Below are 14,459 nucleotides of genomic sequence, written 5' to 3' on the forward strand. Positions count from 1 at the left end.
ACATAAATTCATGGTCAAATACCAACCTAATGTTCATATTTTAAGTAAAGTAGTGTTACACTTATCATTTACTTGCACTATCACTTGTATTATATCTCTAATAAAAGTAGGATCTGCCAACGCATATTTATCTCATCATTATTATTTATTTTTCTTCCTGAGCTTCATTATTATTTATTTCCGACCCATTTATTTTCCCACTCACACACACACACACAACTCCTTAACTCCAGGTTTTTAAAATAAATGGTATATAAAGAGAAACAAATTCGTTAGTGCAGTGAACTTGGGTTGGACCAATTGACCAGGTCAGTGCGTTTGGAAAAATAAACAACATGACGGTGTTATAAATCTCGGTCTTCAGGTCTTCAGGTGAGCAGGATTGTGAATTGACTAATATTACATTGTCTACCGTCTATCATAAAAAATTGAATAGAAAATATTTTCGGTACAAAAAGCTGGGACTAATATCTTCCTTCCCCAATTTAAAAAATAGCACTGAACGCAAATCAAGAAAATAAAAAAAAAATCACAAAAAATTGAGCAAAATCAAAACCAGGAAATTGGACAAAACCCCCACCTGCCCAGAAAAGAAACCAATCAGGTGATGATCTGGTGCAGCAGAGAGCTTGATATCCTTCTTGTTGACTTTCCCACCGGAGTCATTGACCAGCACGTCAGCACCAACATTCAGCCTTTGCCTCTTGGTCTTCCAAAAAATGATCTTGAACCTCACAGCAGTGGCCAAATCCACCCTGAAATTCACACTCCCATTGGGGTGGACCCCACTGGACACCGCGGTCCAGTTAAGCCCCTCTTGGGGGCCCACGACCACGTTCTTGGTGGCCGTCTTCTGGTGGCCTTGGTAGAACCGGGGCACAGCAGAAGTTGCTACGGGCTTGGCGGCGGCGTTGGGCTGAAGCCGGAAGGTGAGGTTGACGGCGTCGTAGAAAACTCCCTTGTCTTTGTTGGTGTTTTTGAGCCGGAGGGCGACGAAGAGGGTGGTGTTTTTGGTGTCGTTTAGGGTCCGATTGAGGGCAGGAAGGTAAAATGAGTGGATGGTGCACTTGGGGTTGGAGGTGCGGAGGCTCAGCCACATGGAGAGGGCTGTAAGGCCGAGGGTGAATATGAAGCTGAAGCAGCGGCCGCAGAACCCGCCCGATGGATCCGCCATGTTTGTGGTTAGAGAGAGAAATGCGAAGAGAGTTATGAGAGGGAGAGTGCGAGAGAGAGATGATTGGAAAAACTATTATTTTGGTCTTCGTTAAAGTCCTCCGTCTTTGTTTAATCTTTATTAAAGCAAGTTGGTCTTTATTTATATTCTCCTAGTGTGGTAGAATCTGCGATATTCCGATGTATACGCTCTTGTAACAATCTCACTCCTCGCAGGGCCGAGTATTACAGACACAAACAAATACGTATACACAGCGTTTCAATAAGGCTCTTGGAGTCTTAAACTAAACTACTTCTCTTCCTAATTGTAGAAACCCAAAAGTTCAAATCTCCTTTCTAAGCAAAAGAAGCAAAAACGGAATTAGGACGAAGAATTATGTCATACCCATACCAGACCACGAAATTGGCGTGAGATCTACATCGCGGTCGAAGCTAGGATTAATGCAGACATTAATCTAGATAACCCATAGTTCAATCACCACATGAACTTTCCTTTTGCACATTCGACCCTAACAAACGTCGACATATATGCTTATTACTTGTACATTTGATCTACGATCCCGATACTCACCTGTCCATTTTGTGTCAGTATCTTTCCTAGAACTTGCATAACATATTAGGACGATCTTATATGAAATAACAACCAAAAACCTCCAGATTTCCAATGAGCTAAGAGAAAGAGAGGACAGAGAAGGCAGAGCATGCCATAAATTCTTATAAAGACTAGCAAGGTGTGAGTCGCGTGCTGAATAGTTTTTGTGAAGCTTCTCTAAGATTTCACATGAACCGTCTAATTGGTTGGAGACTTAAAGCGTCGACTTTAGTTTCTACCAAGAGAATCCAAACGAGTAGCGACTAATAGAATCTTGAATGACCAATATTGAAAAAAGCACTAAATACTGAAAAATACTGAATTTATTTATTCGAAAAACAAATAATTATATACGGGGCTGGTGTCTTTCACAGTAAGGGTTACCTTTTCCCTGACTACATTATCAGCATAACTGAGTTACTATTAAAAGATCAAACCTTTGATGACAAGCTTGCTTCAGCCTCTTTCTGACCTTTTTCCTCCTCAAACTTGTTTATAGCCACTTGTAATTCATCGGTTCCTCCAACAGCTCTCATGGTGTAGAAATATACTCCGAAAACAAAAGCTGACAGTCCCCCAGCAACTATAGCATTCTTTGTTTTAGGTGCAAGGCTCCTAAATCCTGAAATCCCAGCCATCTAATAGCAAAACTCTACAGCAAGTTCAGCTTTATGCTTCCAATCTGCAAATCCGAAAAGAAAAAGAAAAGAATAAACTACATTTGTCTGCTCTCTGAAAGAAAGATGTTGTTCAGGCTAAAGAAGACACCATAGTGTACTGCTCTCTCTTCTTTTTCGGTTTTGTATGGAAAGATGATTCCGCCAAGCAATTTAAAGGGCAGAGAAAATATATGTACATCAAATATCAAACAGTAAGGCAACATTACAAACAGGAGCCAAAATTTTTCCCTTATATCCCATTGCTAATTAGGGATCCAAAACGATAAATTAAGATTAAGGGGGCGCAAAATCAATATCAAGCACACTGAAAATACATTTTCGAATGACTAATACAAGGAAAATGTAATTTACAACCAAACTTTGCATTACTTCAATATTTACAAGGTGAATTAATTTCAAGGAAAAAATATAATAAAGGATCTAATGGATATGTTATACACTTTCCTGGCCTATGTTAGAGAGTCAATGTAATATTTGAAAATTGAGTTTTACATTCAAAACAAACTATAATGAAGCATAAGATTGATGCAGGAGAGTAATCTTTGAAAAGTGAATTTATGAACACAATGCTCAATAGTCTAAAAACCTTTTTCCACTACATACACAAGTTCCCAAAAGACTGGATAGAATAGTGAAAAAACTTTTGAAGGTATCCTTTAGCTCAAGAAGTTAAACAACTTTCAACCAAGACTTCCACAGTTTTCCAATGCTTCAGGAAACTGGTTGGGGAAGGGCTGGACCTCTCTTGGTTGACCGAAGGCCCTACTTCTCTTCCCCGAGCTCATGGACTCTGATCATGGAGGGTAATAGGCAACCGCAAGGTCACTAAATGAATTCCCGAAAAAAAATGCTTAACTTTCTATACCACTGGAAAAAGAAGGTGCAGGGAAAGAGGAACAACCATTTGACTGCCCCAAAGGCTTCTATGGCCTTCTTGCCGTGCTTACTTAGTGCTTGCTATAAAGGAACAAAGAATAGATAAGGTCGACAACGTAACGATCAACTCCTACCGTACTAATCTATTGTATAGTAGGGTATAGTAGGCGAGCGAGTTAGCATCTTACTTGAATTAAGAAAGACAGAGCTCTTTAGCAAAGACGTGTCAAAATAAACCCTGGGATTATTGAACGTTAATCTGTCACTCTTGGACAGAGGTGCAAAAGCTCTCATGAGGGAAATCTCCTATTTTATCTATTGATGAGACAAAATGAATGCAAGTAAGCAAACAGCAGGGAGTTGTCCCAGTGAAAGTCATCTCACTTCCTCCACTAATAATAACGTTCATTTGAAGCTTTAGACCACATAATGAAGCATGGAATCTTGCTTCACTATTAGTTTTCATGCGGTGGTAGTAGGTAGCAGGTAAAATTCATACCAAAACTTAAAAACACACAAAATATAGACTTGTCAATATCAGCTAGACTTTCTCTACCACAGTCCATTATTGCATTGACAGTGTTTAAGAACAATATATGGTAATCAAGATTGAAACTTTGCATAGATACGACTACCCCTACTCCGTTTCCTTCAGTTTCTACAAGCTCAAGGATAGTAGTTCGCGAAAAAACTATCAAGAACACCTAAACTTTCAAACTCCACAACCTTCTTGCGATTTCCCAACTCGGGTTTTTAGTGTAAACAATAACACCTAAAGGAATTCTTATTTACAAAACGAAAAGGAACACCTAAATATTCAAATTCCACTACCTTCTTGCAATTTTCCTGACGCTGGTTTTTTATGAAAAGAGTAAATGGATTTTTTTATTTATATAACAAGAAAAAGAACACCTACCTTTCATCTGCAGGAGCAACTTTAACCTTAAACCCTGTATGGTTTTCTAATCTATAAAATCCAGTTTGATATATCCAACCTGAACAGATAGAAGAACACTTCAATCCCAACTTCTATAAATTCCCAATAATCTAAAAGTTAATGACAACACCAAGAATTCAACTTGCCTCTGATTACATTAACTTCCGGTAAAAAGCAATCAAATTTTGGAATTCAGGATTCGAACCTCCATGCCAACGTTCCAAATTTTCAAGCAAACAAGGAAAATATTTCTAACAATATTGATCACCATTTTCAAAATTGATTCAAACCCAAAATTTGAAATCAACACAACTAGAGAGAGAGAGAGAGAGTACCTGAAGGTAAAATCGACCGAGATGGAGAGAGAGGTAATCAGAGAGTCTTTCTAGTGTGTTCTTGTTTTAGGTCGTTTGGTTTAGGGCAGTATGGTATTTCCATTCCAAATTTGGGCTTCCATTCCGAATTTGGGCTTTTGATCTTTCATTCCCATTTCGGCCCGTTTCAGTTCCTCAACTTTAGGCTTTGTCAAGAAAAAGAAAATTCCCACAACAAAAACTATTAAAAAAATAAAAATAAAAAAAAACAAACAAACAAACAAAAAAAAAAAAAACAAAAAAAAAAATACTAAGGAAAATTAATGAAAAAGGCTTGAAAACTTTGAGGTTAAAATAAAGGGTAAAGTAAATAGTATCAAGATTGACTTTTTAGCATAAAATTGTGGTTTTTTTTTATTAAAGTGAATAGTACCAAAAAATTTTCGTTAAAGTTCTTAAAAAATTATAAGGTGGTACTATATGATTACAAAAGTTTTCACATTTTCACAACCAAAAGCAGCATGACAACCTTTTTCTTTTGGGTAATGTTTACAGACACTAAATTTGTAGACTAAATTTTGTAAACTAAATGACATGTAAGTAGATGATTAAATTATTACTTAAGTATTGATTAACTTGTTTATTTCTTATCGGTGACATATCATTTTGGTTTATGAATTTGATTTAAAATTTAGCCTACCTAACATTACTTTTTTTTTTTTTTTTAACGGTTAAAACTAAAACGACGTTGTCACCAATGTATTTTAGAGTGCAAAATTAGAAAGATCACGTTAGAGCCGCCACCGCATTTTCCCATTTTTCATTAATGTTTGTTTCTTAGCACTTTAGTTTTACGGATGTCGGAAGATTTCTATTTTGGCCATGAGGCATCCACAAGAAGATGTCAAATTTGGACTCAATAAGTAAAGAGCTTCCACCCCCGCCCCCTTCTCTTGCGTGGAATAATACTTAAAGAGTTGTTTTGTACTTTTTTACATTGTGTTTTTGCCTTGATTAGTTAATAGAGTTAAGAATCTTTGGCAGTTGCTTAATTCGCAAGCAAATTAGGGTTTGGTCTTATAAACGGTTGGTTTCGATAATTAGTTGGTTTGATATATAAATTAACCAAAACGGTGGACTAGATTGTGTGAGTGCGTGTTAGTGCGTTCGTTTATTTTTTATACAACGATATATTTACAATAGGTAATGGTTTTTATTTTATTTTTAAGTACATTGATATTTTTACATTAGGAAAAGTGGGAATTCGGTTAAGCCACATAATAGGCAGCTTAATTTGGTATCGAATTCGTTATTTACGAGATTCAAACCTAAGACCTCTCACTTTTAAGCAAAAAAGAATATCATTATACTGTAGTATTGAGTGACACGTGTTAGAGGAATACTTTGATAAGGCACTGGATCCAGGTTAACCTCTCAGCAGAAAATAAAATGACAAGTCCGGCAGAGACGAGGCCGAACATCCACAAATTTAAGTGAGGGCCGATGGTCTTGTAACTTCCACAAATTTAAGTGAACTCACGCCACTTCAAATTGATATATGGGATCAAAATCCAAATTCCCAAATCTCCACATCAGAAGCCCAAACTGGTACAAAACCACTCAAAATTAAACCCAAAATGGTACAAAGCCGCTCCAAAACATAAAAGACACAAAACAGCCATCCAAATCGGAAGTACATGTGACCCACAACAAAATTCTAGATGCAACAGCGCACCTCCCAAATGGTAACGAGCTCGAATGAATTTTTCTAGAGATGATCTTTAGATGATAATAAAGAAAATTTATCCCTAGAAAAAGTCATTCAAGTTAACAGTATCTAGTGGCAGCAAGTCTTCATTTTGTTGGAGAAGGACCAGAAGGTCACGATCCTTCAAATTCAATAGGAAGATAGCTAACATTAATGAATAGAAGAAAGAAAAAAGTGGTTCACAGACCATACATTTTTATGTCACGATTATTGTCCTCTTTTACATATATCAGGTAGATATATAGTTTACTTGCCATCAGTTTTGAGACGTTTTTCAAAGGAGAAATCTTGAGAGCCCTACTTTCTCACCAGTTTTCTGAACATCAATTTGAGTTTGGAGTATATACTCCCTCAAAGTGAACTGCCTATAAGTTGACGGTTCATTACCGCAGTTTCGGACCACAGCATCGTAGGAGGGGCAGTAGAAATATGCCACAGATAATCTTTCAACTTCTTGTGTGCTAACCACTCGGTGTTTGATGCTCTTGTATGCGCCATTGCTCAAGGCCTGCGTTATATCACACACACGAATATATATTAGGGTACATGTTTTCCAAGAGACATATTTTGAAAGCTGGAATTGGAACATAAAATAGTAGGTACATACATGAAGGCATGAAGTTGAGTTTCACATCGGAAAATTAAGAAACCTTACAAGGGTTTAAGCGCAGTTGGGTCACTTACCCAATTTCTAATTGGATTCAGGGTGAAACCTTAATTTCCATAGTACTATTTCACAGAAATTATACAAAAAGATAATATATATTTCATCATGTATTTCTACCCAAAAACATTCTATTTTGCGCAAAGAAAGATCTTGATATGTTGAATTTTAATATATATCGAAGTTCCTATTTAACATAAAAAGATCTTAATTTGAGTTAAACCCTAATCCCAATATCTAAAATCCGGTTATACTTAATTATATATTCCCTTTTTTTTTTTTAAATAAAAGTAAGGACTAGAATGCAAGACTCAACCTGCAAAACATATATATATATATATATATATATGTATATATATATGTGTGTATGTATGTATGTATGTGATCTCAGAATGCAACGTTTGAACAGTTTTTAATATCCTTAAAAAATCAACTTTACAAAACCATAGTAAAACTGAAACCCTTATCCCTTTTTTTTTTTTTTTTTTTTTTGTGAGAATCTTAATGAAACACTTCTGATATTGTTCACTTTTAACGTTGACATTTTTACCTTAAAAAGTCACTCCTGATATTATTCACTTACACCTTTATTTTGTCTTTTTTATTAAAACTAAAGTTTTTGAGGATTTTTGGTTAGTTTTCCTTTTTTTTTTTCTTTTTCTTTTTGGTCAATAGAAACCCTTTTCCCTCATTAGTTATACAAAGTAAAATTTGAACAATTAATTAAAAAATACACAAGTTTTACCTCAAAGAAGTCCCCAATGTTGACAATAAGAGCTTCAGGATTAGGTTTAACAGCCAACCATCTTCCATCTTTAAATATTTCCAGACCTCCAACTTGGTCCTGGTGAACTATAGTTAGGAAATCGGTATCGGTGTGCGAGATGAGGCCAAACACTTGCGAAGGAAATGGACATGGAGCATATCTATTCAGTCGAAGATAACTAGTTCTTGTTGGACAATTCTCTTCAAAGTAAATCGGTTTGACACCCAAAGGCTGTGCCAGAATTTCAGCTAAGCGTTTAGCCAAACCAGACACCGTCTTCACGAATGCTTCAATTGTTGATCTGTAAGACGGTAATTAACCAAACATCGGACAAAAATTGGGAAAATAAAAAACAAACTAAGGTCGTTTTGATAACCATTTTGGTCAAAATCAAAACTTTTTGGTTATTGTTTTTAGTTTTTATTCCAATGAACAGAAAACTACATTTTGAAAGCTACTTTTGTAAGTTTTCAAATTTTGGCTTGGTTTTTCTTTTAAATTTTCAATTGCTTTTTAAACTGAAAGCAATTATCAAACAAGTTTCCAGATGAAAACTAAAATGACAATCAAACAGACCATAGATAATTTACTAGTCTATGACTAGAAGCATATTGTAGTGACAAAGTACTTGGGGCAGGAGCATAACATTTTCACATGGTGTTGTTAGCTTATGTGATATAATTATGGTTAAGCAACATACGAGTTTTTTTTAGCAGATAACACTTTACTATACAGTGACAACAAATAATTATACATGTGCATCTTGGTGTAAGTTTGATCCTCACTGAGGCTATTGTTTTGATCCTCACTGATGCTATTGTTCAACTAAAGAAAATGTAGGAAATTTTATTTTAAGCTATATATCAATAAACAAAACAAACATGTGTTTATAATATTTTTGGACTACTTTCTCACTTATTGTTAGAACCAATTAAATTAGGATTAGGCAAAGCCAACAAATATGTAGCCAGAATTTGGACTTGCTTACCAAAACAACTGTCACTTTTCATAATCTTTTCTATATATACAATGATATAATTACATTAAGGGTTGAGTGAGTAACACAATGAATTAACTACAATAAATTAGTATCAAACTTACAATTTACGAGAACACAAGACCTGCTAATAAGTGAAGAAAAATATCATTAATGACTATTACTTGCATTATTTATTTTTTATCCGATCACTATATAATTAAGAAACGCCACTAATAATCCATCTTAGTTAACTCAAAAGTGGTATAATATCCCTAGAGACTAGAGAGGTTATACAGTTATGGCAATGTGTCTTCTGTACAACGTATATACCAAGGGGCATAGAGCACGAATATTCAAGTTTGTGAATTACCTCTATTGAAAGGGTGATTATAGTGCTGTTCATATACTTATTTTTACCTTTTATATGCTCTTCTTAATTTTCAGTCATCAAATTAAATGATTTAAAAAAGATCAATAAACAAAAATCATCAGAGATATATAGAAGTTAAAAGATGGAAGGAGATCGTCTCCGGATCCCTTCCACCAATTCGGGTCCTTAAAATTTGATCCAACGGCTAAAGTTATTATAACTTTTAAAGAATTCCCTGTTTTTAACCGTTAAATTAAATTTCATAGGCTCGAATTGATGAATTTGGTGAAAATGATCCGAACAGAATCCCTTTCCAAAGAAAGATAAAACTAACCATATCGAAACTACCCAAAGCCTAAAACCCCAAATTATGCATGACGCCTGCAAAAGTGCGGAGTGTTGGCTTGTCAAATGACAATAGGTCTTTCACTTTCAGTACGACATGCGACATACTTAGGTGCTCTTTACCATATAATGCCAATCTATATTACTATAGATGGATTCTAAAAATAAAGGTACTCTGTCTATTATACATCCTCATATGAGAACATAATTATGAGAGTTGCCGTACAAGTACATTCTTCAGTGATCAATATATTGATTTGGAGATAATTCACCTAAAAATACATAAAAGTAACTCCTAACAACTAAAACAAGCACAAACACTTTCGTATTAGTACAAGCACTCCAGTACAAAGATAGAAAACACATCAGTGGAATTTGTTATAGTAGGGGTAGAAAAAGGGCTGAAGGAATTAGTCCATTAATTTTTCTCCCTTTCCTTGGTCACTGGTCAGTTGTCTTGCAAATGAACATATTATGAAATGTTATAAGTAATTTATTGATTTTATACTCTATATTTGTGGTACATCAATTATGTCATTTATGCATATTATAATACATCAATAAATAATACATGACGATACTATCACACTAAAATTTAATTCAAAATTGGGATGGTTGTTACTTGTTAATAAAGAAAACCAAGACGATTCGTGCCAAAGGCGAATTTGAACCACATTACTGCTAGCCCATTGTGAGGCTAAGTTCATCCCCTTTCTTCTCAGTGTAGATAATATCATTTGTTAAAATAAAATTAAATAAAGAGAACCAAGAAGATCATCTGTCCTATTTCTCTGTAGTTTAATCCAAAGCTTCCCATGTTATTTGTTAGCGTTGTAAAGATGAATATAAATACACCTACGAAAAGCAGATGAATTTAAATAGGAAAGTGAGTTTGACACACTTTTTAACCTCTTGCACAGTTCTGTTTAATCTTGGTTGTTGATTTGTTAGACTCAATCTAATGGCCATAAATAAAAAAAGACTTGTGAGAAGCTACAAAGAGTAAAAATCACTTCCCATCTAAACATATATGATCATCGTCTGCTTGTTTTTATAAGGAATTTATATATATATATATATATATTAAATAATTTAAACTATTTTTGAGGGAGGGATTTCTTATTTCAAGGGATATAGGGCAAACGAGAAATATATGTACTACAAAATGTTAGATACGAGGGATAAGAAATGCGCTACTTGATTAATTATTACAAATGTATGTAAGAGGTATTTGTAAATGATTCCTTTTAAAGTAATCATTTATAGATCACTCTTATATATATACCTTTGTAACGCTCATGTGGTGCATTGCATTCTAACTTCTCCTATTAATATTTTGTGATCTATTCCTTACTAGCTCGGCCACAATCTCTTGGGACTTGATAAAAATCGCTCATCCGAAATAACCTTAATTAAGATTTACAGTTCAAGCTTCAAAGTTTATGATGATTTAGCATTCAGACTATTGCACCACAAGAAAGTGACTATTTAGTCACAACACGTTAATAACAATATGAAACTTCTTGTATCTAAATGCATATTAGTCGCAAATTTTAAAAATACATTTTACAGTCTAATTAATTTCAGCAAGATATCATTATCAAGGTATGCTTATCCTATACCTAAACAATTTATAAAGTATCGTTCTTACATTATCCATGTCATTTTCATTCTCAGAAATTTAAGTATAGCATCTCCACTGCTATATATTGTTTTTTTTTTGTGGTAGTCATAAGCCTGTTAATTAACAAATATATAATCATATATTTTTGTTTGTTTTTCTTTTCATAATGTACAAGAATGTTTTAAAAGTGAAAAGTACGTACCTGAGACTGTTGTGATGATCATTCATCGTTGGAATTTCGGTGAGAGATATATGAAATGCTTCTGACCATGAGAACTGCCTCAAACAAGTAGCTTGTGGATTCCCCCAGCGGTAATTCAAGAAATTCTTTTCAACCTTTTCTGCAAAAGGCTTATGAAATAGCCTCTTTTGCTCATTTTGCATACTCTTTATAACTTCTTGTGAAACTCCATGATTCACAACTTGGAAGAAACCCCATTGGCTGGCTGCTTGAGCGATCTCATGCATACACTTGTCTCCCTCAAAGTGACCCAAATTTAGATGGCTAAGATCTATCAGAGGCAGTTCACATTCCTCAACAAGAGAAACCTTGTCATCATCATGACTTGATAATGCTTCATGGGTGGAATTCTGTAAGAGTATTGCCTTGCAGGTTTGTTGGAAGGGAGGTTTGAAATCCATTAGGACTGCCTTCGAATCTGAAACAAGCTTTCAAACCCTCAGAATTTGCAAGATTTGAACCCTAAGAAATGGGGGATGTAATTAACTGAATGCATCCCACGAAATTAGACATTCCGAAATTAAGCCAAGCACAAATTTAATATTTAATATTTAATATGAAACACAAGCAAACGACTCAATTATAGATTAAGAGCATACACTCTTGTACCTAAGATTTCCATTTGTTTTGGATTCACTGTCTCTCGATATCGCTCTCAAACTCTCGATGTCGCTCAATTATATATTAATGATCTGAAATGTTCAAGTGTATTTAGTTCTTTCAAGGATTTTCCTTGTAAAATCATCAAGCTAGATTAGAAAATTGTTTGGTCTGATAAATTATGCCTCTAAGCACCAATTTTCATATCAAATGACATAGTAATGATTGATAGTTTTAATGAGCTGATTTTTAGAATGAAAATGATTTTGAAGAGAGTTTTGTTTAGAGAATAAAGTACTGTGCTGTATTTTGACAAAAAGGAAGGTACTTTTTTTGTTGGCTAGTTCAGTATCACTCTCATACTGGTTGAACCTAGTTCATCAAATACCTGAAAAGCTGTTAAACACCAGTCTCATGTGTACATTGCCATTGTTGGATATACATACATACATACATACATACATACATACATATACATATACATATATATATATATATAGCAACAACAAATTTACGAACACAGTAGCCTGAGAAAACACTAAAACGACAACAATTTAATTGAGTGATTTAGTGGTTTCCAACTTGAGTGGGTTTTTACAACACTGATCATTGAAAGAATACCTAAATTTATACGCGCGTGTGTGTGTAAAATAGTGTTATAGGGTCTATTGAGCTACTCCATCCACCAGCTTAACCAGCGAAGCTAACAAATTTATTAGCTTCAATTTTTTTATTGTTGAGGGGTCAGTGGAAAATGAGATTCAACTAACTACACATAATTATGGTAATCACGTTTCCATTTCTCTTGCAGACCATTTTAGGAAGAAGGATGATAAAACCCTAAGACTAGAAATCGCAAATACTTACACTGATCTCTTTGTTTATGCAGAAACCGTCAAACAGATGTAAGGGTTGGTGAACAAAATATTTTGCCAACAGAAAACAAATTTGTGTACAAGAAATTAAGATTGTTTCCAACTTGAAAACTTCCAATATACTTAAAGAAAATTAAACAACACGCAGCAAGTAGTTTCCGTTTTGTGATCTTCATATTTTTTTATCTTTAACTTGAATAAATCAAATGAGAATCAAGAGACATAAACAGAAATGCATAAAAATTGAAAACATGTGTGCGGAAATCATTCTCTTATTGTGATCACTCTTGGTGCAATAACTAAATGAACTATGATGATCAATAAGTGCACCTGATCGACTACCTGTACCCGTCCTCAGAGCTCCAAGTTAAGTCATTCTTGCCAATCAATACTTCGAAATGACTTAAATATAACAGAAAATTCTAGGAATCCAGGACAGTACGAAGATAAATATAGAGTGATCTACGCGAAGTTTGAAATAGAATTTATAACAGCTTCGGCAGTGGAGTGATCGGTAATAGTAGTGCGTTGATTGGAAATTTATGGCTGAAAGGGAGAACACGCGTTTGAATATGTCAACATACAGATGTAGAGAGAGATATTATGATCGTGGTTAAAAAGTTCAAGACTTGAACATCTAGTCATTTTACAGTATTTTTATTTACTTTGTATAAAACAAAATTTTCAGTGTTGCAGTTCCAATTTAGTTAAGAATATGATTATGTAAATCCTTATGAGTTTCTATAGTATCTTTTAGAAGAATTGGTGAATTCTAAGGTGTGTGTTAACATGATTGTGCCTTTATTTATAGTAGTAAGGAAGGGAAAATCCTTGCCTTTCAATTAATACATATTTTATAAGCCACTGTTAGCACGAAAACATTCATCATGATGCATGAACCCCTTGTTTTGCTTATATTTTATAATTGTATATTGCATACATTGTTCAATATATAGCAATTCATGCATAAACAATTAATATTTCCATCATGCAAATTACAATATATAATGCTACATTGCTATGTTGACGTATGAGGGAAAAAAAAAAAAAAAAAAAAAAAAAAATAGAATCACGAACTAGGATTTCAAAACCCTAAGGGCTAGTTTGGTATTGCTGTACTTTGAAAAAAAGCTGCTTCTGCTGTACTGTAGGAATAAGCGGTTGTGAAATAAAGCAGCAGAGTGTTTGGTAAACTTTTTTGTAAAAGTGATTTTGGAAGGAAAAAAAAAAAAAACAATATGATAGTGTTTGGTAAACTTTTTTGTAAAAGTGATTTTGGAAGGAAAAAAAAAGAAAAACAGTATGATAGTGTTTGGTAAACTTTTATGTAAAACAGTTGTGATTGTGTGAAATGACCAAAAAGGCTATAATACTAGATGTGCTATTAATTTAATTTTCTTAACAAATAAAGGTGAATTACTAAATATACTTTATTTTTAAAAGAAAAATATTTATAAACTTTATCTTAAATATTAATTAGTATGACAAACTACTTCAATTGAAATATTTTAGACTGAATAGCTAGGATTCATTAGTACAATATTGTTAATGTACTTGAAGGTAGTCTAATTAGATGCATTCATCAAACTTGCCACTATTCTATTTCTTAATGTCTCTATCTCAATTGATCCTTCAACTTCATAATTTTGGTATTC

General features: G+C 34.0%; 2 protein-coding genes and 1 pseudogene across 4 annotated transcripts; all 3 read right to left on the minus strand.

The window, feature by feature from the left end:
* Positions 1-328: 328 nt before the first annotated feature.
* LOC137714189 (protein NDR1 pseudogene) lies at positions 329-1,412 on the minus strand (annotated as a pseudogene).
* A 658-nt stretch (positions 1,413-2,070) lies between these two features.
* On the minus strand, positions 2,071-4,706 carry LOC137716322 (uncharacterized). 2 transcript variants are annotated; one of them, XM_068455760.2, is made up of 2 exons: positions 4,594-4,706; positions 2,071-2,447 (listed from the first exon to the last, which is right to left on the minus strand). In XM_068455760.2, the coding sequence occupies exon 2, from the start codon at positions 2,401-2,403 to the stop codon at positions 2,197-2,199; it is 207 nt and encodes a 68-aa protein (XP_068311861.2). In that variant the 5' UTR covers positions 2,404-2,447; positions 4,594-4,706; the 3' UTR covers positions 2,071-2,196. The 2 variants fall into 2 exon arrangements, with proteins under 2 accessions (XP_068311861.2, XP_088546921.1); XM_088690795.1 differs by lacking the exon at positions 4,594-4,706 and adding an exon at positions 4,238-4,365.
* Positions 4,707-6,097: 1,391 nt separating this feature from the next.
* On the minus strand, positions 6,098-13,306 carry LOC137716617 (gibberellin 2-beta-dioxygenase 8). 2 transcript variants are annotated; one of them, XM_068456061.2, is made up of 4 exons: positions 13,147-13,306; positions 11,291-11,747; positions 7,750-8,071; positions 6,098-6,848 (listed from the first exon to the last, which is right to left on the minus strand). In XM_068456061.2, exons 2-4 carry the CDS (start codon positions 11,728-11,730, stop codon positions 6,615-6,617), a joined length of 996 nt encoding a protein of 331 aa, XP_068312162.2. In that variant the 5' UTR covers positions 11,731-11,747; positions 13,147-13,306; the 3' UTR covers positions 6,098-6,614. The 2 variants fall into 2 exon arrangements, with proteins under 2 accessions (XP_068312162.2, XP_068312161.2); XM_068456060.2 differs by having other exon boundaries at positions 13,135-13,306.
* Between the last annotated feature and the right edge of the window lie 1,153 nt (positions 13,307-14,459).

This window comes from Pyrus communis, chromosome 3 (assembly GCF_041283825.1).
Source record: "Pyrus communis isolate YQ-2024b chromosome 3, ASM4128382v1, whole genome shotgun sequence".
Taxonomy (NCBI): Eukaryota; Viridiplantae; Streptophyta; class Magnoliopsida; order Rosales; family Rosaceae; genus Pyrus; species Pyrus communis.